The 20688-nt window shown below is 46.0% G+C and overlaps 1 protein-coding gene and 1 non-coding gene across 11 annotated transcripts in view; both read left to right on the top strand.

Moving 5' to 3' along the window:
• SRCAP (Snf2 related CREBBP activator protein) overlaps nucleotides 1-20688 on the top strand; it is a 32395-nt gene that overhangs the window by 8056 nt on the left and 3651 nt on the right. For 8 of the 10 annotated variants that reach the window (XR_009047463.1, XM_057695376.1, XM_057695374.1 and 5 more), the window contains 25 exons: nucleotides 243-336; nucleotides 479-568; nucleotides 1049-1237; nucleotides 1327-1655; nucleotides 1758-1935; nucleotides 2841-2977; nucleotides 3208-3377; nucleotides 3502-3694; nucleotides 5364-5500; nucleotides 5589-5775; nucleotides 7410-7579; nucleotides 7972-8237; nucleotides 8453-8740; nucleotides 9259-9423; nucleotides 9699-9884; nucleotides 10103-10369; nucleotides 10715-12222; nucleotides 15250-15515; nucleotides 15651-15853; nucleotides 18014-18183; nucleotides 18333-18529; nucleotides 18626-18740; nucleotides 18935-19054; nucleotides 20151-20345; nucleotides 20500-20583. Coding sequence is in view for 9 of the 10 variants with exons in the window: in XM_057695376.1 (XP_057551359.1) it covers nucleotides 243-336; nucleotides 479-568; nucleotides 1049-1237; nucleotides 1327-1655; nucleotides 1758-1935; nucleotides 2841-2977; nucleotides 3208-3377; nucleotides 3502-3694; nucleotides 5364-5500; nucleotides 5589-5775; nucleotides 7410-7579; nucleotides 7972-8237; nucleotides 8453-8740; nucleotides 9259-9423; nucleotides 9699-9884; nucleotides 10103-10369; nucleotides 10715-12222; nucleotides 15250-15515; nucleotides 15651-15853; nucleotides 18014-18183; nucleotides 18333-18529; nucleotides 18626-18740; nucleotides 18935-19054; nucleotides 20151-20345; nucleotides 20500-20583 (5904 nt within the window). In the remaining variant the exon portion in view is untranslated. Of the gene's footprint in view, nucleotides 1-242; nucleotides 337-478; nucleotides 569-936; nucleotides 969-1048; nucleotides 1238-1326; nucleotides 1656-1757; nucleotides 1936-2840; nucleotides 2978-3207; nucleotides 3378-3501; nucleotides 3695-5363; nucleotides 5501-5588; nucleotides 5776-7409; nucleotides 7580-7971; nucleotides 8238-8452; nucleotides 8741-9258; nucleotides 9424-9698; nucleotides 9885-10102; nucleotides 10370-10714; nucleotides 12223-15249; nucleotides 15516-15650; nucleotides 15854-18013; nucleotides 18184-18332; nucleotides 18530-18625; nucleotides 18741-18934; nucleotides 19055-20150; nucleotides 20346-20499; nucleotides 20584-20688 lie in introns of those variants that run through there. The other 2 variants (XM_057695373.1, XM_057695371.1) reach the window with 2 other exon arrangements.
• LOC130829565 (small nucleolar RNA SNORA30/SNORA37 family) lies at nucleotides 22-152 on the top strand. The gene has a single exon (XR_009047589.1). It is a non-coding gene; the product is annotated as a small nucleolar RNA SNORA30/SNORA37 family (small nucleolar RNA).

The raw sequence follows: 20688 nt of genomic DNA, 5'->3' as shown, positions 1-20688 counted from the left end.
GGTGTTGGGGGCCTGTATTTTCTAGCACTTTCGCAGGTCCTCCCCTAGGCAGTGGGGCCAGGATTTGGTAGCTGGTGCTAAAATTGAAAACCCTTGATTGTTTTCTTGCCCTGAGACTGTGTCAGTGGCAACTGTCACTCAATGGGACAGAGAAGCTATTCTGTGACATCTTATTCAGTGTGGTGTCTTTCTCTTGCCATTCTAACCGTAGGTCTTCTGTTTTTCCATCCTCTGCCGTACAGGAAAAGCCCCCCACCCCCGCTGTCACCCAGCGCAGCAAGCAGCCTTGGCTTCCAGATGAGGAGGATGAAGAGTTTACTGCCGATGAGGAGGAAGGTCAGGCCTGTTCTCAGTCCTGTTGCCTCTTAACCCTTGAATTGTCTGGACCTGATGTTTCAGGCTTCCTCAACTCTTCCACTTGGACTGACTGTGCCCTGAGCCTCTGTCCCCACTGATCTTGCTTCATTCTCTTTCCTAGCGGAGGATGAAGAGGATACCATAGCAGCTGAGGAGCAGTTGGAAGGGGAGGTGGATCATGCCATGGAGCTGAGCGAGTTGGCTCGAGAAGGTGACACCAGACATTCTACTGAGTATCCACTTGGTGTCTCTGTGCAGAATGCCAGAGATAAAGAGATGAAGAAGACACTTTTAAGCCTCCTGGAGGAATTCCAGATCTAATGACAGAGATAGATTTATAAATGAGTAGTTATAAATAGAAAATTGTGACAGGTTATGATGGAAGTTTGAACAAAGTGATGTGAGAGTTAAGTGGAGGGAAGAGCTATTGGAAGAGGATAGTGGCCATGTTTGACCTGAACCTCAAAGGGGAGGTTCCTCAGATTGATACTGTCCTTCCCAACAGAAGGCAGCGCCATCCACGGTTCTAGCCCATGTTACAGGGCTTGGCTGAAAGTAAACTCTTTTGCCTCCCCTCAGACCTGAGCCTAGCAGTGTCTGCAGAGCCTGAGGTAAAATGAACTGGCACCGCCCAGACCTCCCTTTTTTCCCCATGAAGCATCTAAAGGCTTACCCTTCGCTTCTCTTCCAGGTGAGCTGTCCATGGAGGAACTACTGCAGCAGTATGCAGGAGCCTATGCCTCTGATGCCTCTGCCCCAGGTTCTGGGAGTAGTGAAGAAGAAGATGAGGATGAAGTTGAGGCCAACAGCTCTGACTGTGAACCAGAAGGGGCCACAGAAGCTGAAGAGGCTCCTCAAGAGGATAGTAGCAGTGAATCAGGTGAATGTGTGGTCATATGGCAAGAGCTAGGGAGGGCAGGACTGGAGGAGCAGGTGTGGTCAACACTAAGCGTTGATCTTGTGCTTTAGACTCTGCTGAGGAACAGAGTGAGGAGGAGGAAGATGAGCATTCAGAAGAGGAAGAAACAAGCGGGAGTTCAGAATCAGAGGAATCTGAGTCTGAGGTATCTGAGGAGTCCCAATCACAGAGCCCAGCAGACGAGGAAGAGGAAGAAGATGATGACTTTGGGGTGGAGTACTTGCTTGCCCGGGACGAAGAGCGGAGTGAGGCAGAAGGGGGCAGTGGACCTCCCACCCCAGGGCCCACCACCACTCTAGGCCCTAAGAAAGAAATTACTGACATCGCTGCAGCAGCTGAAAGTCTCCAGCCCAAGGGTTATACCTTGGCCACTACGCAGGTATTTCAGGCCTGAGCTTCTGCTTTCTTATATCTTGACTTCCCTGTTTCTCAGTGACAGATGCCTCAATTCCATTGTGATACCTCTCTTCCTCCCTTCTAGGTGAAGACACCCATCCCCCTGCTCCTGCGGGGCCAGCTCCGGGAGTACCAACACATTGGACTGGACTGGCTGGTTACTATGTATGAGAAGAAGCTTAATGGCATTCTTGCTGATGAGATGGGGCTAGGCAAGACGATCCAGACCATTTCCCTGCTTGCCCACTTGGCCTGTGAGAAAGGTAACTAGGCAGGGCCCTTCTTGGGTCTCCCTGGCCAATTTCCTGGGAAGCTTGTTTAATGACTTCAGCTGCAGCATGGTAAAATACTCTTGCTGCTAAGTAGCTTCATTGACTCTGGTCAGTAACTGTATAGAGGTCAGTGTAGACACTAGGATTTTCCCCACTCTACCCCAAATTTTGATTTAGTTGATTTACAGTTTTGGGTTAGTTTCAGGTGTACAGCAAAGTAATTTGGTTATACGTGTGTATGTATATATTCTTTTTCAGATTTTCTTTCCTTTAGCTTATAAGATACTGAGTGTTATTCCTTGTGCTGTGTGGTAAATCCTTTTTGTTTATCTATTTTACATACAGTAGTGTGTATTTGTTAATCCCATACTCCTAATTTATCCCTCCTCCCCTTTTCTTTTTGGTAACCATAATTTTGTTTTCTGTGTCTGTGAGTCTGTTTCTGTTTTGTAAATAAGTTTATTGGTATTATGGTGCTAGGATTCTTAGGAAGGGCCATTAGGACAGAATGGTCAGGGTTTATATGTGAGGAACAGAACCCCGAAGTTTGTATTTCTTTACTATCTCTCATCTTTTTAAAAATTCCTCTGCCCCAAATCTCTCTGAATCTTATTTTTAAAAACTGAGATATAAGTAACGTGTAACATTATATTAGTTTCAGGTGTACAACATAATGATTCAGTATTTGTAACATAATGATTCAGTATTTGTATACACTGCAAAATGATCATCATAGTAAGACTAGTTAACATCCATCATCATACCTAGTTACAAAACATTTTTTTTCTTGTGATGAGAACTTTTAAGCTCTACTCTGTTAACAATTTCAAATATACTATACAGTATTACTAACACTAGTCACCGTGCTGTTTATCTCTCATTCTTTCGCTAAACAGGTAACTGGGGTCCCCATTTGATCATTGTCCCCACCAGTGTGATGTTGAACTGGGAGATGGAGCTGAAACGTTGGTGCCCCAGCTTTAAAATCCTTACTTACTATGGAGCCCAGAAAGAGAGGAAGCTCAAGCGGCAGGTTTGCTCCACCATGTGATTGCTTCCCTCCCCTGTTGATGCCTCCTACACTTTTAGGCCCTTTCCTCAAATGAGTTCTATTCCCTTCCCTTTCTGTTACCCCATTCTGCTCCTAGGGCTTTTCTCTTTTCTCTCAACCTGATTTCTGTCCCTTGAAGACCTTAGGATGTTTTTTTTTCCTCTTTCTTTTCTTTTCACCCCACTTTCTGCTACTTTCTCCTGATACTGCAGGGCTGGACCAAGCCCAATGCCTTCCATGTGTGCATCACATCTTACAAGCTGGTGCTGCAGGACCACCAGGCCTTCCGCCGTAAGAACTGGCGCTATCTCATTCTGGATGAGGCTCAGAACATCAAGAACTTCAAGTCGCAGCGCTGGCAGTCACTGCTCAACTTCAACAGGTGGAGATGGAGATGGAGATATCCAGGATTCATGGGAGGGTTGACTTGACCTGAAGGGTGGGATGCATAGACGATTGGGACTTTGCTGACCATCTTCCCTCTAATTCCTTCTGTCTCTCCGCAGCCAGAGACGCCTGCTCCTGACAGGAACACCCTTGCAGAACAGCCTCATGGAACTGTGGTCCTTGATGCACTTTTTGATGCCCCATGTCTTCCAGTCTCATCGCGAGTTTAAAGAATGGTTCTCTAACCCCCTAACTGGCATGATTGAGGGCAGCCAAGAGTACAATGAAGGTCTAGTCAAACGCCTTCACAAGGTAGGGCCTGTACCAGTTTGTCAAGGGCATTGGGAATGGCAAGGAACTAAGGGCAATACCCAGAAAACCCTTAGGGAGAGGGAAGTCAGTGCTAGGCTGAATTTACCCAGTTGTCAAGCTGCAGTGTTTCAGTGACTAACTCATTGCCGAATTGAGTGACCTCATCTTAGTCATCATTCTGCTTGTTTTCTTTAATGGTAGCATTTCTGTTTTTATTCCTTGCATAGAATGATAATGCTGATCAGTTCCTGGTTTGGATTTCTCTTTACCTGACTTTCCACAAGTTCATATTTTTGTTGTGTTCTCTTTTTCTTTTCTTTTATTTTTTTTCTTGGTCTTCCCTGGCTCCTCTTCCTTTGTCCAGCATCCAGCTTTTAAATAACATCTCTCAGCATTCTGATCTTTTTTGTCTCTCAGTTTACTTATCGGCATACTCAATTGTAATTCTTTAACTCTCTAGACCACTCAACTTACGTTTATATTTCTGATGTCTTTAATTGAAAGTTCCTCTTTTTTAAAAATTTTATTTATTTTGTTACCTGCCCCCAACCGCTTTGACCCCCGTTTGATGGACATTTTTATACAGAAAACAATAAAGATTTCTCTCTCAGCTTAGCTTTCAGCCTGACATTTTTGGAGTGCATGAGGCACTCCCCTCTCTCCTTAGCCCCTGGGGCTCAGCCCCGCCTTGGCAGCTCTTGCCCACCCTGCCAGAAAGTTCCTCTTGAACTCACTCTGTTATAAGCCAAACATGTCAAGACTTGTAGCCTATTATTTCTACTCCATTTTGGTCAATCATAGCATCATTTTGGTAAATCAAACTAGAAACCAAGAAGTCTTCCTTGGGACTTCCCTGGCAGTCCAGTGGTTAAGATTCCACACTTCACTGCAGGGTGCGTGAGTTCGATCTCTGGTCGGGGAACCAAGATCTCACATGCCACATGGCACAGCCAAGAAAAAAAAATTAATAAAAATAAATAAAATAAAAAGAACTCTTCCTTAACTATACCTCCATCTTTTTAAAATTTTGAAATATCTTTAAATTATTTATTCCTGTTTTATTGAGATATAATTGACATAAAGCGCTGTGTAAGTTTAGGGTGTACAACATAATGATTTGACTGCTGTACATCATGAAATGATTACCGCACTAGGTGCAGGGAAACTATACCTCTTCCTTCGTTTTCTCTCTTTTCTGTAACTTCAGCCATGTCAGCTTGATGACTGTGTTCTATCAGATTTTACCTCCTGAGATCTCAGATTTGCCTTTTGTTTTCTGTGTTGCTGTCATTGCCACAAGTTTGTTCTCAGCTTCTCGGCTGGATTTACTTTCATAATCTTGTGAATTTACAGTTACTCCTTGGAAATGTAGTTTGACTCATCCCTTCTGCGTAGTTAGTTGCTCTGTCCTAAGGCTTCCTATATCACTTCTTATGTTGTGGTATTATCTTTATGTCTCTTTCATTATAGTGAATTCCTTGAGAGGAGGGCTTGTATCTGACTCATCTTTGTGTGATTGGTTTCCGGCTTGCTGCATGGCTCCATGAGTGTTTATTGATGGGCTAAGCCAGCGCTCCACTGGTCATCAGGCCAAGACCCAGGTAGAGGGTCTAGGCTGGGGCATAGTGCCCGCTGTTCTCCTGTCAGCCTCCTGCTTATTTGCTTTTAGGTTTTGCGGCCTTTTTTGCTGCGCCGAGTTAAGGTGGATGTTGAGAAGCAGATGCCTAAAAAGTATGAGCATGTTATCCGCTGCCGGCTCTCCAAGCGCCAGCGCTGTCTCTATGATGACTTCATGGCACAGACCACGTAAGGGAGGACTGAGGGTGGGCCTCGGACCCTAAACTGGAGCAGAGGTGACTATCAAGATGCCCCATTTGTTTCTCCTTTCTCCTAGAACGAAGGAGACACTAGCCACGGGCCATTTCATGAGCGTCATCAACATTTTGATGCAGCTGCGAAAAGTCTGCAATCACCCAAACCTGTTTGACCCTCGACCCGTTACCTCCCCCTTCATCACTCCAGGCATCTGTTTCAGCACCGCCTCTCTGGTGCTAAGGGCCACTGATGTCCACCCTCTGCAGGTAAGCAGTTGCCCCCAAGGTTATTGGCCCTACCCAACCCTGCACCTGTTTTCTTTAGGCTGAAGTCTGACCTTATGCATCCTTACTTCCCCTGTCACCTCAGCACAATTCCAGTTTCATTGTTTTCTGTGTCATTTTGGGCAAACTAATTACTAACCTCGAATTCTAGGTTTGCTTGCCCTTCAAAATTGGGGTTATAAGGCCTATTCTGCAGTATGTTTGTGAGAATTGTGTTACTATTTTTAGAAGTGCCTTGCATGTTAATAGTACTTAAATGTTAGTTTGTTTTCCTACTCCTCTCTTTTTGGCCACTTCCCCCCCCCCCCCCGCAAATTTTGTTTTTATTGTGGTAAAATACACATAACAGATTTTACCGTTTAACCATTTCTAAGCATATGGTACAGTGGCAGTAAGTACATTTACATAGTTGTGCAGCCATCACTATCATCCATCTTCAGAAATTTTTTCATCTTTCTAAACTGAAACTCCACACTCATTGAATCATAACCCCCCATCCTCCCTCTCTTCCCAGCACCTGGCAGCCACCATTCTACTTTCTGTCTCTATAAATTTACTCTTCTAGGTACTTCATACATGTGGACTCATACTGTATTTGTCCTTTTGTGATTGGCATATTTCACTTAGTAGAACGTCTTCAAACGTGTCCGAATTTCCTTCTTTTTTAAAGTTGAGTAATGTTTTCTTATATGTGTTTTTGTGTATGTGTATACACGTGTCTGTGTATATGTGTATTTATGCACACGTATACATATACATACATGTAGACACAAGTATATACCATATTTTGTTTATCTTTTCATCCATCAGTAGACACTGGAGTTATTTCCACCTTTTGGCTACTGTGAGTAATGCTTTTATGAGCATAAGTGTTCAAATATGTGCTCAAGTCCCTACTTTCAATTCTTTTTGGTGTATACCCAGATATGGAATTGCTGGATCATATGATAATTCTGTTTTTAATTTTTTGAGGAACTGCGATACTCTTTTCCATAGCAGCTACACTATTTTACATTCCCACCAGCAGTTTGCAAAGGTTCTGAGTTCTCCACATCATTGCCAACACCTGTTATCTGTTTTTATGATAATGGCTATCTCAGTAGGTGAGGTGGTATCTCGTGATTTTGATTTTGATTTCTCTAATGAGTAGTGATGTTGAACATTTTTTCATGTGCTTATTGTATATTTTTTTTGGAGAAATGTGTGTCAAGACCCTTTGCCTTTTTTTTTTTTTTTTTTTTTTTGCCACACCATGTGGCTTGTGGGATCTTAGTTCCCTAACTGGGGATCAAACCTGAGCTCTCGCGAAAGTGGAGTCCTAACCACTGGACCGCCAGGGAATTCCTAACAATTTTTTAATTGGGTCATTTGGTTTTTTGTTGAGTTGTAGGACTTTGTGTGTTCTGGATGTTAGCCTCTTATCAGATACATGATTTGCAAATAATTTTGGTCCCATGCTATGGGTTACCTTTTCACTTTATTAATAGTGTCCTTTGATGCAGTCCAGTTTATCAGTTTTTTTTCTTTTGTTGTCTCTGCTTTTGGTGTGATATCCAAGAAATCATTGCCAAATTGGCTCCTTTGACACTATGCTTTTGTGTTCCTTCTTACGTCAGCGCATAGACATGGGTCGATTTGATCTCATTGGCCTGGAGGGTCGTGTCTCTAGATATGAGGCTGACACATTTCTACCCCAGCACCGCCTTTCCCGCCGGGTTCTGCTAGAGGTGGCTACTGCTCCTGACCCCCCGCCCCGGCCCAAGCCTGTCAAGATGAAGGTCAACAGGTACCAGGGCTGAGGAATAAGGGGATGGGTTCCCAGAAGAAAGTGGCTACAGCTGGCTGGGGGGGAATTGGGGTGGAAAGGAAAGAGTTGGAGGCTAGGATAGAATGTTTCTATGGATGGATGAAAAATACTTGGAGGGATTGGGGGAGAGAAGAACCAGAAGATGGTCCTGCAGAGGCCCTTGTGTTGTCATTGATTTTTTGTCTTTTCCCCTGCCTGTGCTTGGTGCTTTTTGGTTATCGGATTTCTTTCCCTCTTTCTCCTTTGGGTCTTACCTTTCCCTCCTTTGCTTTTATAATGTCTGTTTTTCTGCCTCATCTTCCTTATTTATTTCTTTTCCTACTCCTTACTCTCCCTCCTTCCTTACCCATCCCCTTGTTTTTACCTCATAGGATGCTGCAGCCAGTGCCCAAGCAAGAAGGCCGGACAGTGGTGGTGGTGAACAGTCCACGGACCCCCCTGGGCCCTGTCCCAGTCCGACCCCCTCCAGGCCCTGAGCTCTCAGCCCAGCCCACCCCTGGCCCAACCCCCCCAGTACTGCCAGCACCACTGATGGTGTCGGCCTCGCCTTCCGGGCCCCCACTTATTCCAGCATCCCGGCCTCCTGGCCCTGTTCTTTTGCCCCCACTACAGCCAAACAGTGGGCCTCTCCCCCAGGGTGAGTTGCAAGGGAGTCAGGATGCTGGGGGGTACTAGAGGCAGATTGTTCAGGTTGGGGGGAGAAGTAATGAGCTGGGAGAAGTGTTTGAGGAGCTGGGTTGGAGACGGGTGTGGTGTGTAATGGGCTACAAGGGATTATGTATGGAAGCTTCTAGGAGCAGGCTAAAGTTTTAGTCAAGGTGTATCTGACAGGTGTTTGCTTTGTGTTTGCAGTGTTGCCATCCCCTCTGGGGGTCTTGAGTGGGACCTCACGGCCTCCCACGCCAACCCTGTCCTTGAAGCCAGCCCCACCTGCCCCTGTTCGCCTGAGCCCTGCCCCACCCCCAGGCTCCTCCAGCCTGTTGAAGCCCCTTACAGTGCCACCAGGCTATACCTTCCCTTCTGCTGCTGTCACCACCGCCTCTACCACCACAGCCACTGCTCCCACCACGGCAGTGCCAGCTCCTGCTGCTGCACCACAGCGCCTCATCCTGTCTCCTGATATGCAAGCTCGCCTGCCCTGTAAGTTCCCAAGGCTCTGTAAGGGAGAAGGACTTGAGATGGGAGAAAGGCCTTTATGCCATGGAGCTGGAGAAGAAAAGCTTGGGACCACGAGTGTATCAAATTCTAGGTAGCTAACATAGGTATTTTGCCAGGCATTGGTAATTCATAATCAAGTAAGAGCCCTCAAGGAATTCACAGTCTCTGGTTGGGGAGATGACCCAAGATGAGTAAATATGGTAAGCCTAGCAGTAGAAAATTATTTGGGGTAAAGGGCAGCGTAGAGGAGGGGGGTGGTGACTAGCTCAGTAGGGTGGAAGGCTTTTAGAGGATGCAAAGGAGATTGCAAAGCAAACAAGTCGGATTGGAAGGAGTAACATGTCAAAAGCTCAGAGGCTTTAGGTGGAGGCTGAGCATATCGGAGCATGGTACATTGAGGGGAGGGTTGGGAAGCTGGAGGCTTGTGCCTTATGGAAATCTGTGACGTGATGTTAAGCAGAAAGAGCCCCATGTACATTAAGCCTTTTCTTTCTTCATAGCAGGTGAAGTGGTCAGCATCGGGCAGTTGGCCTCACTGGCACAACGTCCAGTGGCTAGTACAGGGGGAAGCAAACCTCTCACCTTCCAAATCCAGGGCAACAAGCTGACTTTGACTGGTGCCCAGGTGCGCCAGCTTGCTGTGGGGCAGCCCCGCCCGCTGCAAAGTAGGTAAAACCCACCCCCTGTCCTGCCTTTTTCCTCCTCTTCCTTGTCCCTTTGTTTTTGTGGCTGTTTTCAGATGTCAGCCTGTATGTTTCTTTCCCTAGCTTTTGGCGGGTAGGGCCAAGGGGAATGGTTGGAGGGGGTCTTTTTGATTAAGCTAGGTATGAGGTTATTCTGGAGAAGTTACTCCCTCTCTGTTCTTTCTCTCTTCTCTTGCCTCTGCCCTCCTCCGGCTGATAGCTGCTTCTTTCTCTCTTTCTCTCTTCCCTTAACCCAGGGAATGTGGTGCACCTGGTGTCAGCAGGGGGGCAGCACCACCTCATCAGCCAGCCTGCCCATGTGGCCCTCATCCAGGCCGTGGCCCCGACCCCTGGCCCCACCCCTGTCTCTGTGCTGCCTTCTTCGACCCCCAGCACCACCCCTGCCCCCACTGGCCTCAGCCTTCCGCTTGCTGCTAACCAGGGTGAGGCTTCTGGCCTTCCTACTTACTTAGCCCTTGCTGGCCTTGGTCCTTCCAGCCATGCCCTGGGCTTCTGTCTGTCTAGCCTTCCCTCAGTGTTGTTTTCCTTTGCCAGTATCTCTGATATCTGTCTGCTACCCTCTCCTGCCCTTGGACTTCTTCCATCCTTTGGGTCTCTTGTTTCTTTTCTACCTTCCCCTCAATGTAGCTTCCTCTTGCAGTGCCACCAACCATGGTGAATAATACGGGCGTGGTGAAGATTGTAGTGAGACAGGCACCTCGGGATGGACTGACTCCTGTTCCTCCATTGGCCCCAGCACCCCGACCTCCGAGCTCTGGGCTTCCAGCTGTGTTGACTCCACGCCCCACGTTAACCCCTGGTCGGCTGCCCACACCTACTCTGGGTACTGCCCGGGCCCCCATACCCACATCCACTCTGGTGAGGCCACTTCTCAAGCTGGTCCACAGTCCTTCGCCTGAAGTCAGTGGTGAGTCCAGGTGGCTGAGACCAAAGATTTTTGCCAGGATTGGAGATAGGGTGGCCCAGAGGGTTTCTAAGTCACAACAGATCCTTTTATTATCGGTATACTAATTTGCATTGCCCCCCAAAATGGGCTGCTGAGCCCTTGCCTAATTCCAAGATACATTAGTTGGAACCTTGGAGGGAAAGGAAATGTTAAATTGTTAGATTCCTTGAATCTTTGATCTCATGGTTGGGAGTGAAGGTCCTCTGGGAAACAGGTGAAGCTTGAGGGTAAGGGCAGGGGCGGGACAGGTTAATAGAAGGAGCAAAAAAAAGAATTTTGGAGCTAACTTATCCTCTGTCTCCACAGTTTCAGCGCCCGGAGCTGTTCCCTTGACCATCTCTTCTCCTCTCCCAGTGCCATCCTCACTCCCTGGGCCAGCCTCTTCTCCAATGCCAGTTCCCAACTCCTCTCCCCTTGCTAGTCCTGTGTCTTCTACAGTTTCAGTTCCGGTGTCATCTTCACTCCCCGTCTCTGTCTCCACAACACTTCCTTCCCCAGCCTCAGCTCCACTCACCATCCCTATCTCAGCCCCCTTGCCTGTTTCGGCTTCGGGCCCAGCTCTATTGACTAATGTGACTCCAACACTGGCACCTGTTGTCTCAGCGGCTCCTGGACCTCCCTCTTTGGCACCAGTTGGGGCTTCTCCATCAGCGTCAGCCTTGACTCTAGGTTTGGCCACAACTCCATCCCTGTCTCCATCTCAGGCACCTGGTCACCCTGTGTTGTTGGCTCCAGCTTCTTCACATGTTCCAGGGTTGAACTCAGCTGTGGCCCCAGCATGTTCACCCGTCCTGGTGCCAGCTTCTGCTCTGGCCAATCCTTTTCCGGCAGCACCAAATCCAGCTCCAGCTCAGGCTTCCCTTTTGGCTCCAGCACCTACTGCATCTCAGGCTCTAGCCACCTCTCTGGCTCCCATGGTGGCTCCACAGACAGCAATCCTGGCTCCTTCTCCAGCTTCTTCTCTGGCTCCTCTTCCAGTCCTGGCTGCATCACCAGGTCCTACTCCTGTCCTGGCTCCATCGCAGGCTTCGGTTCCAGTTCTGGCTTCATCATCTACTCCAGGAACTCCTTTAGCCTCAGCTTCCTCACTGGTGCCAGCCCCAGCTCCTGCGTTGGCCCCATCATCAGCTCAAACTATGGTACCAGCCCCAGTTCCGTCACCTCTCCCGAGTCCAGCTTCTACGCAGACACTGGCTTTACCCCCAGCTTTAGCATCCACTCTTGGCGGCTCATCTCCATCACAGACACTCTCTTTGGGAACTGGGAATCCCCAAGGTCCCTTTCCAGCTCAGACGTTGTCATTGACTCCAGCATCATCCCTAGTACCAGCTCCAGCCCAGACACTGTCTTTGGCACCAGGACCACCACTGGGTCCATCTCAGACGCTATCTTTGGCTCCAGCACCCTCTCTGGCTCCAGTTTCTCCGATGGGCCCGGCCCCAGCTCACACGCTGACTTTGGCCCCGGTATCGTCAACTGCTTCACTCCTGGCCCCAGCTTCAGTGCAAACACTGACCTTGAGCCCTGCCCCAGTTCCAGTGCCCACCTTGGGCCCAGCGGCAGCTCAGACTCTGGCGCTGGCCCCAGCCTCAACACAGGCCCCAGCTTCCCAGGCATCTTCCCTTGTGGTTTCGGCATCTGGCGCCGCTCCCTTACCCGTTACCATGGTATCCCGGCTGCCTGTTTCGAAGGATGAGCCTGAGACACTGACATTACGCTCTGGTCCCCCCAGCCCTCCCTCCACTGCTACCTCGTTCAGTGGTCCCCGACCTCGACGCCAGCCCCCACCACCACCTCGTTCCCCTTTCTATCTGGTAAGTTTTACTGCCTCAAAGGAGAGGGAACAGGAAATTGAATTTCTTAGGAATGTTGCTGTGGAGTGGATGGAACAAAATAATGTCACTTTTATCTTGGTAAATTACAAAGCCCAGTTTTGCGAACCTAATACTTGAATGCCATTGGACAAAGCCCTTCCCTGGGCCTTTATTTTAATCTGTAAAATGGAAATAATTATTCATGTTCTACTTTTCACAGAGAAGTAATTGAGGGCATAATGTGCTTTTAAAACTATTAATTACTGATGTGTTCTAGGCTTGCTTGTTAACATTTGATCTCTCTGGTTCATGGTTACTCTTTTTGAGTTAGTGTTGGCATCTAATTGCCCCATTTTACAGATGAAACTAACCCACTAAATGATGTTTTAAAATCTACACAACTTGTGAGAACAGATGTGCTGACTCCATTGCTTTCTCCTCTTCCCCACAAGAGGCAGTCCTCAGAGAGGAAGATTTTTCTCAGTTACTAAAACCATCACCATCAACTATTTGAACTTCTAAGGGAGAAAGGACACCATGGAATACAGTTCCCTAAAGATCATGAGCCTTTGACTTTGACAGTCATCTGCTGTAGCTTTTTACCTCCATGATGATTAAGTGGGCAGTAAAAAGAACTTTTCTCGGTCCCTTCATGAGCTTTCTGGTAGCCATTTTTTTCTGTCATATATATAGTTCCATATATGTTTGGTTAAGTTTAAAGTTGCAACTCAGAGTAAGTAAGCCAGGATCTCATAAGGAGAAAGATCTAGTGAGTCCTTCCAGGCCCTCTTTGTCTTTTTCTCACTCTGATAATAGAGCTGCTGCTTATTCTTTGCCTCAGCCCTAGTCCCCCACCTTACGTCAGTGCCGCTGACTACATCTTTGGTCTTTCTCTAATGCTGCCAGGTTGGTCTAGCTTTTTGGAAGTATAGAGAGCCTAGATCCTAGCCCAAGGGTGCAACCCCATGGTCTGTGTTAAATTTTCATTGCTCTGCAAATAGATAGCAGCTTTTTGACACTTCTTCGTTAAACAGTTTGAGATATAAATCACACACCATACAGTTCACCTGTTTAAATCGTACATTTCGTTGGCTTTTAGTATATTCATAGAGTTGTGCAACCATGACCACAATCAACTTTAGAACATTTTCATGGGCCTAAAAAGAAACCCCACACCCTTAGCCATCATCCCTGAACCTTTCCATCCCTCCTAGCTCTAAGTAACTACTAATCTGCTTTTTGTCTGTATTGATTTACTCATGGAGGCGTATATATGGTCTTTTGTGACTGGCTTCTTTCACTTAGTTGAATATTTTTGATTCATCCGTGTTATATATAACTGCTGTATATATATAGAAATATATATATAATCAGTATTTCATTTTTTGTGTGTATATTTTTTTGTTTGTTTTTGTCATGCCATGCAAGATCTTAGTTCCCCTACCAGGGACTGAACCCATGCCCCCTGCATTGGGAGCATGGAGACTTAACCACTGGACTGCCAGGGAAGTCCTAGTACTTCATTTTTTAAAAAAATTGTTGAATAATATTCCATTGTATGGATATACCACATTTTACATATCTATTTGTCAGTTGTTTGGGGGACGTTTGATTTGTTTCTTTTTGGCTGTTATGAATAAGGCTGCTATGAACATTCATGTACAAGATTTTGTTATCTTTTCATATGTTTTCAATTATATTGGAATTGCTGGGTTATGGTAATTATGTATGACTGTTTAAGGAACTGACAAACTGTTTTCCAAAGTTGCTATACCATTTTACGTTCCCACTAGAGCTTGTGGGGGTTCTGGGTTATCTATGTCTTTGCCCAAAAACTTATTATTTGTCTTTTTGATTATAGCCATCCTGGTGGGTTTGAAGTGGTATCTTGTGGTTTTGATTTGCATTTTCCTGATGGCTAATAATGTTAAGCATCTTTTCAGTGGTTGTTAGCCATTTGTATATCTTTTTTGAAGAAATGTGTTCAGATCCTTTCCCTTTTTTAATTGGGTTATTTTATTCCTTTTTGTTATTGAGTTGTTAGAGTTCCTTATATATTCTGGATACGAGTCCTTTTTCAGATGATTTGCAAATATTTTCTTTTTTGCTACTACTTTTGAGAGCTGGCCTTAATGGTTTTTCCCTCTGCTAGGATGCTTTCCTTCCTCACTTAGACCACCAGGAGCAAAGAGGTCAAGCTTAAGGTAGCAGGCAGGTAGGGAGATTTGGGACACTGCTTTTTTTCAGGACCGTCTTGTAGGGTCCAGTCTCTTTCATTATTTGTTCATTCTAATAACAGATACTATTGAGCACCTACTTTGTGCCGGATACTGAGCTGGATACTGGATGATTACAGTTTAGTGGGTAGAAGATGTTAATCAAAGAATCATACACATGTAAAACTACATGTGATAAGTGCTACAAAAGAGGTAGTTTTATAGCCTGTGAAACTGGAAGCACAAAGATGGGAAAGGATTGGGTCAAAGTCATACAGTTATCCTGTCAGTCTGGGCACACCTCTTTTCTCTCTCAGGGTGATGGTACCTAGATGTCTGCTTAGCTGTTCCCATCCCACCCCATTCCAGTCTGACCTTTGACAGAAACCTCCCATGGATTTGATTAGCCTCTCTGTATCCTGGTCAGTGATTTGAGGAGGGATTTTAATAATTGTTTTGGATCTACTGCAAGAAGATAAATTAACTTGGATATTCTGGGGTTAAGTGTTGTATGGGAAAATTCACACAAATCATCCGTTCTGTAAGTTTGTCAAAGGTATGGATCTTAATTTTGAATATTCAGGCATCTGCTTTGGTAGTGTACAGGGAAGGTCAGTTTTCTCTTGCAGAGAAGTTATTTTATTTAACACTGAAAAGAATAACTTCCATTATTGACAACTTGGAAGAACTAAAATAGTGTATTTTTGAATCTTACGGTTTCTATAGATTACATTTAATTCTGGAAGGAACTGCCACATTTCCTATAAGGACACTGATTACTTTTTCTGTGTTTTTCTCCTCTTATCCTCAGGACTCTCTGGAGGAAAAGCGGAAGCGGCAACGGTCTGAACGCCTGGAACGGATATTCCAACTTAGTGAGGCTCATGGGGCCCTGGCACCCGTGTATGGGACTGAAGTCTTGGATTTCTGTACCCTGCCCCAACCTGTTGCCAGCCCCATCGGCCCTCGTTCTCCTGGCCCCAGCCACCCCACCTTTTGGACTTATACTGAGGCTGCCCACCAGGCTGTACTGTTTCCCCAGCAACGACTAGACCAGCTGTCAGAAATCATTGAGAGGTTGGCAGGGCTAAGTGCTAATGGGAAGTGGGTCTTGGGGCCTCTGAGTGGATGTAGTGGTTAGGGCTGGTAAAGGTGCTGACTTTGGGACCATTCAGAGTTCCATAGTTTATACTGCTTGCCTTCTTTTTACAGGTTCATCTTTGTCATGCCTCCTGTGGAGGCACCTCCCCCTTCCTTGCACGCCTGCCACCCACCTCCTTGGCTGGCCCCACGTCAGGCAGCCTTCCAGGAGCAATTGGCTCGTGAGCTCTGGCCCCGGGCTCGTCCTTTGCATCGTATTGTGTGTAACATGCGTACCCAGTTTCCTGACTTGAGGCTTATCCAGTATGATTGCGGTGAGTTCATTGGCCAGGGAGGGTCCCTTGACCTCTTTTCTTGTCTTAGCCTAAAGACTGTTCTATCAAAGGGATGCTGTATGTAAGGTCTCTGTGGATTTCATTAAACATTAGTCTTTTAGGTTATGCTTATGGATGAGATGAAGAAATGTAAGCCTTATGATGGATTCTTGGCATTCATGAATTTGACTTTGATGAAAGTTGAAAATGTTTGCTAACTCATTTATTCAGTGATTATTTTGTGAACATCTGTTATACAATTTGAGATGCAACGGCAAATGAGATAGCATAGCGTGGAGTTTTCAGATTTATGGGGAAAGGTGTGTGGTGGTACAAGACTGCACAGTAAATAATAGATTTGGGGGAATTCCCTGGTGGTCAGTGGTTAGGACTCTGTACTTTCACTGCCGAGGATGCAGGTTCGATCCCTGGTCGGGGAACTAAAATCTCGTAAGCAATAAGCTGCATGGCCAAGAAAAAAAGGTGAATAGTAGATTTTGTTTTGGGGAAAGATTTGGACAGGGATCCTTATTTTTTGGTTAGATTCTTATTGGTTAGAAGGAATTGGGCTGCAAAGAACAAAAAACCAACCAACAGTGGGATAAATCACAAGATCATTTATTGTTTTCTAAATGAGAATGGTGGTGTATGGCTGGTTCAGCAGTTTAGTGATGTCTTCATGGACCCAGGACTTTACCTACCATCCTTAGCTTTTTTTTTTTAAAATTTTTTTAATAACTATTTATTTACTTATTGGCTGTGTTGGGTCTTCGTTGCTGCACATGAGCTTTCTCTAGCTGCAGCGAGCAGGGGCTACTCTTTGTTGTGGTGCACGGACTTCTCATTGCCTTCTCATTGCCGTGGCTTCTCTTGTTGCGGAGCTTGGGCTCTAGGTGTGTGGGCTTCAGTAGTTGCGGCACACGGCTCAATAGTTGTGGCTCATGGGCTCTAAAGCACAGGCTCAATAGGTGTGGCACACAGGCTTGGTTGCTCCGCGGAATGTGGGATCTTCCTGGAGCAGGGATCGAACCCGTGTGCCCTGCATTGGCAGGCGGATTCTTAACCACTGCGCTACCTGGGAAGCCCCACCATCCTTAGCTTTTATCTTTTTATTCTCATGGTTATTTCCTCATGGTCTTAAGATGGCTGCTGTAACTCCAGGGAGCACACCAATGCTCCAAGCAGGAAGCAAGGGGTTGAGACAAAACACTCCTAGCAAGTCTTTCATTTTTTTTCTGGCAAAGAAAGCCCTCCCAGTTGACTTTGACTCCGAATTCATTGGCTAAGATTGGCCCATATGCCCATCCCTAGAGTAATCACTGACAAAGGGAAAAGGCAAAGATGAACTGTGGCTTATTTAGACCAATAGTGATTCATCTTCTGGGGTTGGTTTGGGGTGTGCCTTCCTTGGGATTCAAGGGATCTCTGCTAGGTATCCACAGGATTAATTGGGTTCTGTTAACTGAGAATGGCTGTTGGACAGTAGTGAAATAGTTTCTGCCACAACTCTGCACAGATATTTCTATAGTAACTTCTATAGTTGTCTTAAATGTCTTAGAAAATAAGAAGCCAGCAGAATTTTCATTAATATATGTTCGATAAATATTTTAGTAAAATAATTTTATAACATTTTAAACCATTCAGAATAGGTGAATTGAAAGTCTTTGTTAAAAGTGTTCCAACTGATTGAATCAGAAGTTATTTTTGTGTTTGATGGGAAGTTAAACTAGATAACCTCATAAGATCCTACCTCTATGGTTCTGATCTCAGTGACCTTCCATCCTCATGAGCTGTGACATCAACGGATTTGTTAATGTTCATCTTGTGAATTGCTTGTGCTTCAGCTGGTATAATTCAGTGTAGTACTTGAAGGTCCCTTGCTCATACACCATTGAGGATTTCTTTCTTTTCCCTCGAGGATCTGGGGATCCTACCCTACCTCTAGTTAGACCAAAAGAAGTCAGATCCAAGACAGGAGCAGACTGAAGAGAAAGAACCCGTAAGGGAAGAAAATATATAAAGTTAAATATTTTTGATCCCCTGGGTTAATTGAAACCCTGGCATAAAACTCTCTTTCAACTACACAGGCTTCCAGTGCTGTGTTCTTCCCACTCCAGCTTATAGCCAGCTAGCTCCCTGTACCCCTTCATATCTCTTTAGGAAAGTTGCAAACGTTGGCAGTGCTGTTGCGACAGCTCAAGGCGGAGGGCCACCGGGTGCTCATATTCACCCAGATGACCCGAATGCTGGATGTGTTGGAGCAGTTTCTCACCTACCATGGCCACCTCTACTTGCGTCTGGATGGGTCTACTAGAGTTGAACAGAGACAGGTAACCCAGGCATCTGCAGCCCTTAGAGGCTCGCCTCAGCTCTGTCTCCTTTTTCCAGAGCTCAGAGTCCCAGGAGGGGCCCCACTAAACCTTGGTCTGTTTTGGGGGATGTGTCTCCCAATACTATCTTTTTTTTCCTTTTCCTCTAGGCCTTGATGGAACGATTCAATGCAGACAAACGCATATTCTGCTTCATCCTTTCAACTCGGAGTGGGGGTGTGGGCGTGAACCTGACGGGGGCAGACACTGTTGTTTTTTATGACAGCGACTGGAATCCTACCATGGATGCTCAGGCCCAGGATCGCTGCCACCGAATTGGCCAGACCCGAGATGTCCACATATATAGGTATTGGCTAGTCTCCCTTTACCTTACTTTCCCTTTGCTTAGTAGGGTTTTACTGGTGTATTTGACTGTTTATATTTGTCCTTCATCACCCCCTAGGCTTATCAGTGAACGGACAGTGGAAGAGAACATCCTAAAAAAGGCAAATCAGAAGAGAATGTTGGGAGACATGGCGATTGAGGGAGGCAACTTCACCACAGCCTATTTTAAGCAGGTACTAAGATCTTCCAGTCTGTGCGGGAGAGAACTGCTGTGCCTGTAGGAGTTTACTACTGCTTATTAAAAAGGACCCTTTGGCCTCCACAGATCTGCCTCTTCAACCACTGGTGCTTCTGATACTATTCATAGCTGTAGACCTGGGACCAACATTCCAATGGCTCTGACACTTTTCATATGTTCTTTCTAAAGCAGACCATCCGAGAGCTATTTGATATGCCTCTGGAGGAGCCATCTGGCTCATCTGTACCCTCTGCCCCTGAAGATGAGGAAGAGACTGTGGCCAGCAAGCAGACCCATATCCTGGAGCAGGTGAAAAGAGTGGGCAGGGGCTTCACTGGCAGACCAGTGGTTAAGACTCTGTCCTTCCATTGCAGGGGGGCACGTTCGATCCCAGGTCAGAGAGCTAAGATCCTGCTGCAAAAAAAGAGTGGGCAATCCCTAGGGTAGAGCTAATGTTACAACATGTGTCGTTTCTCAGTCTCTTAAGTTTGTCTAAGGGGAAGGAGCTATTTCTGCTGCTTCCAAGATTACAGTTGGCCTTTGATAGTTGTGTGTAGATTGCTTATTTGTTCACGTGATTTCATAGTTAAAATACAGGATCTGAAGTCCACGGTTCTAGGTTTGAATTCCAGCAGCGCTTCTTAATAGTGTTTGTTAAGCCACATCCATTTAATCTTCTGAGCCTCATTTTCTGAAATGCTACATTAGAAGGAATTAACTGAGGGTTAAATGGCATAGTGGATGTAAGAAGTGCTTCATATATTGTGTAAAACTCATTTCCCAAACATTAATGCATACTAGAATCACTTGCAAGGCTTTGAAAAAGATTGATTGCTGGGCTCCATCTCAGAATCTACTTAAATCATGATTTTGAGAGGTGAAGTCTGGACATTTGTATTTTTTCAGAAGTAGATATTTAGGAACTACAGGTGTGGATTATCATGGAGAAATTTTCCAAGTGCCTTCCTCTCATGCTCCATCCAGGCTGCTTCCCTCAGTGACTTTGGTGTGATCTCCCTTGGTATTCATCTCAGGGGAATGATCAGATGTTAGTCTACTTTCATGAGGCTTCTCAGTGCAAAAAAAAAATTGTGGATTATTTTGCATTCAAAAGTTTTGCGATTGCTTTTTTAAAGAGATTTGAGGCTGACTTCATGAATGGAAAGTATGCGGAACTAGAGGCCTCTAAAACAGTTATTTTGTCCCTGGTGGGACTCCTGGTTGAATTCGTTCCCATCCTATGTGGACCACTTGTTGCTTTGACAATTTTGGGGGCCCATAAGAGAGTTGAGTTCTGATGTAAATCTGGTTTGGTGTAAATGTGACCTCAAATATTTGTCAGAATCAAATCACAGGTTGTAAAGCTCTCTAATTCTCATGATTTTTCTTCTCCACACCCTCATAGGCATTGTGTCGGGCAGAGGATGAAGAGGATATCCGTGCAGCCACCCAGGCTAAGGCTGAACAGGTGGCTGAGCTTGCAGAATTCAATGAGAATGATGGGTTTCCTGCTGGTGAGGGAGAGGAGGCTGGTCGGCCTGGGGCTGAAGATGAGGAGATGTCCCGGGCTGAGCAGGAAATTGCTGCTCTTGTAGAACAGGTCAGTGTTGAATCCACTAGTTCTCAACCTCACCCTCCACAGCTCCTTCCTCTGGACTCTGACCGTCTTTCTATCTTCTCTGGTGAAAATAATCAAGGGTGATGGCCCCTGGGCACCAGGTCCCCATGTTCAGCACCACTGCTCTTCCCCACAGCTGACCCCCATTGAGCGCTATGCCATGAAATTCCTGGAAGCCTCACTGGAGGAGGTGAGCCGAGAGGAGCTCAAGCAGGCAGAAGTGAGTACTTCTCAGGGGTGGGGTTAAAAGTGGAAAGTGGCTGTTTTCCACCTACTCCCTGTGCTGCTTGCCTCCCTCTGACCACTCCTTGGGCTCTGTTTTTGG

This window comes from Hippopotamus amphibius, chromosome 9, assembly GCF_030028045.1.
Source record: "Hippopotamus amphibius kiboko isolate mHipAmp2 chromosome 9, mHipAmp2.hap2, whole genome shotgun sequence".
In the NCBI taxonomy this organism is placed as follows: Eukaryota; Metazoa; Chordata; class Mammalia; order Artiodactyla; family Hippopotamidae; genus Hippopotamus; species Hippopotamus amphibius.
Note: the sequence above shows the minus strand (reverse complement) of the source record. Positions and strands in the feature narration are given on the sequence as shown.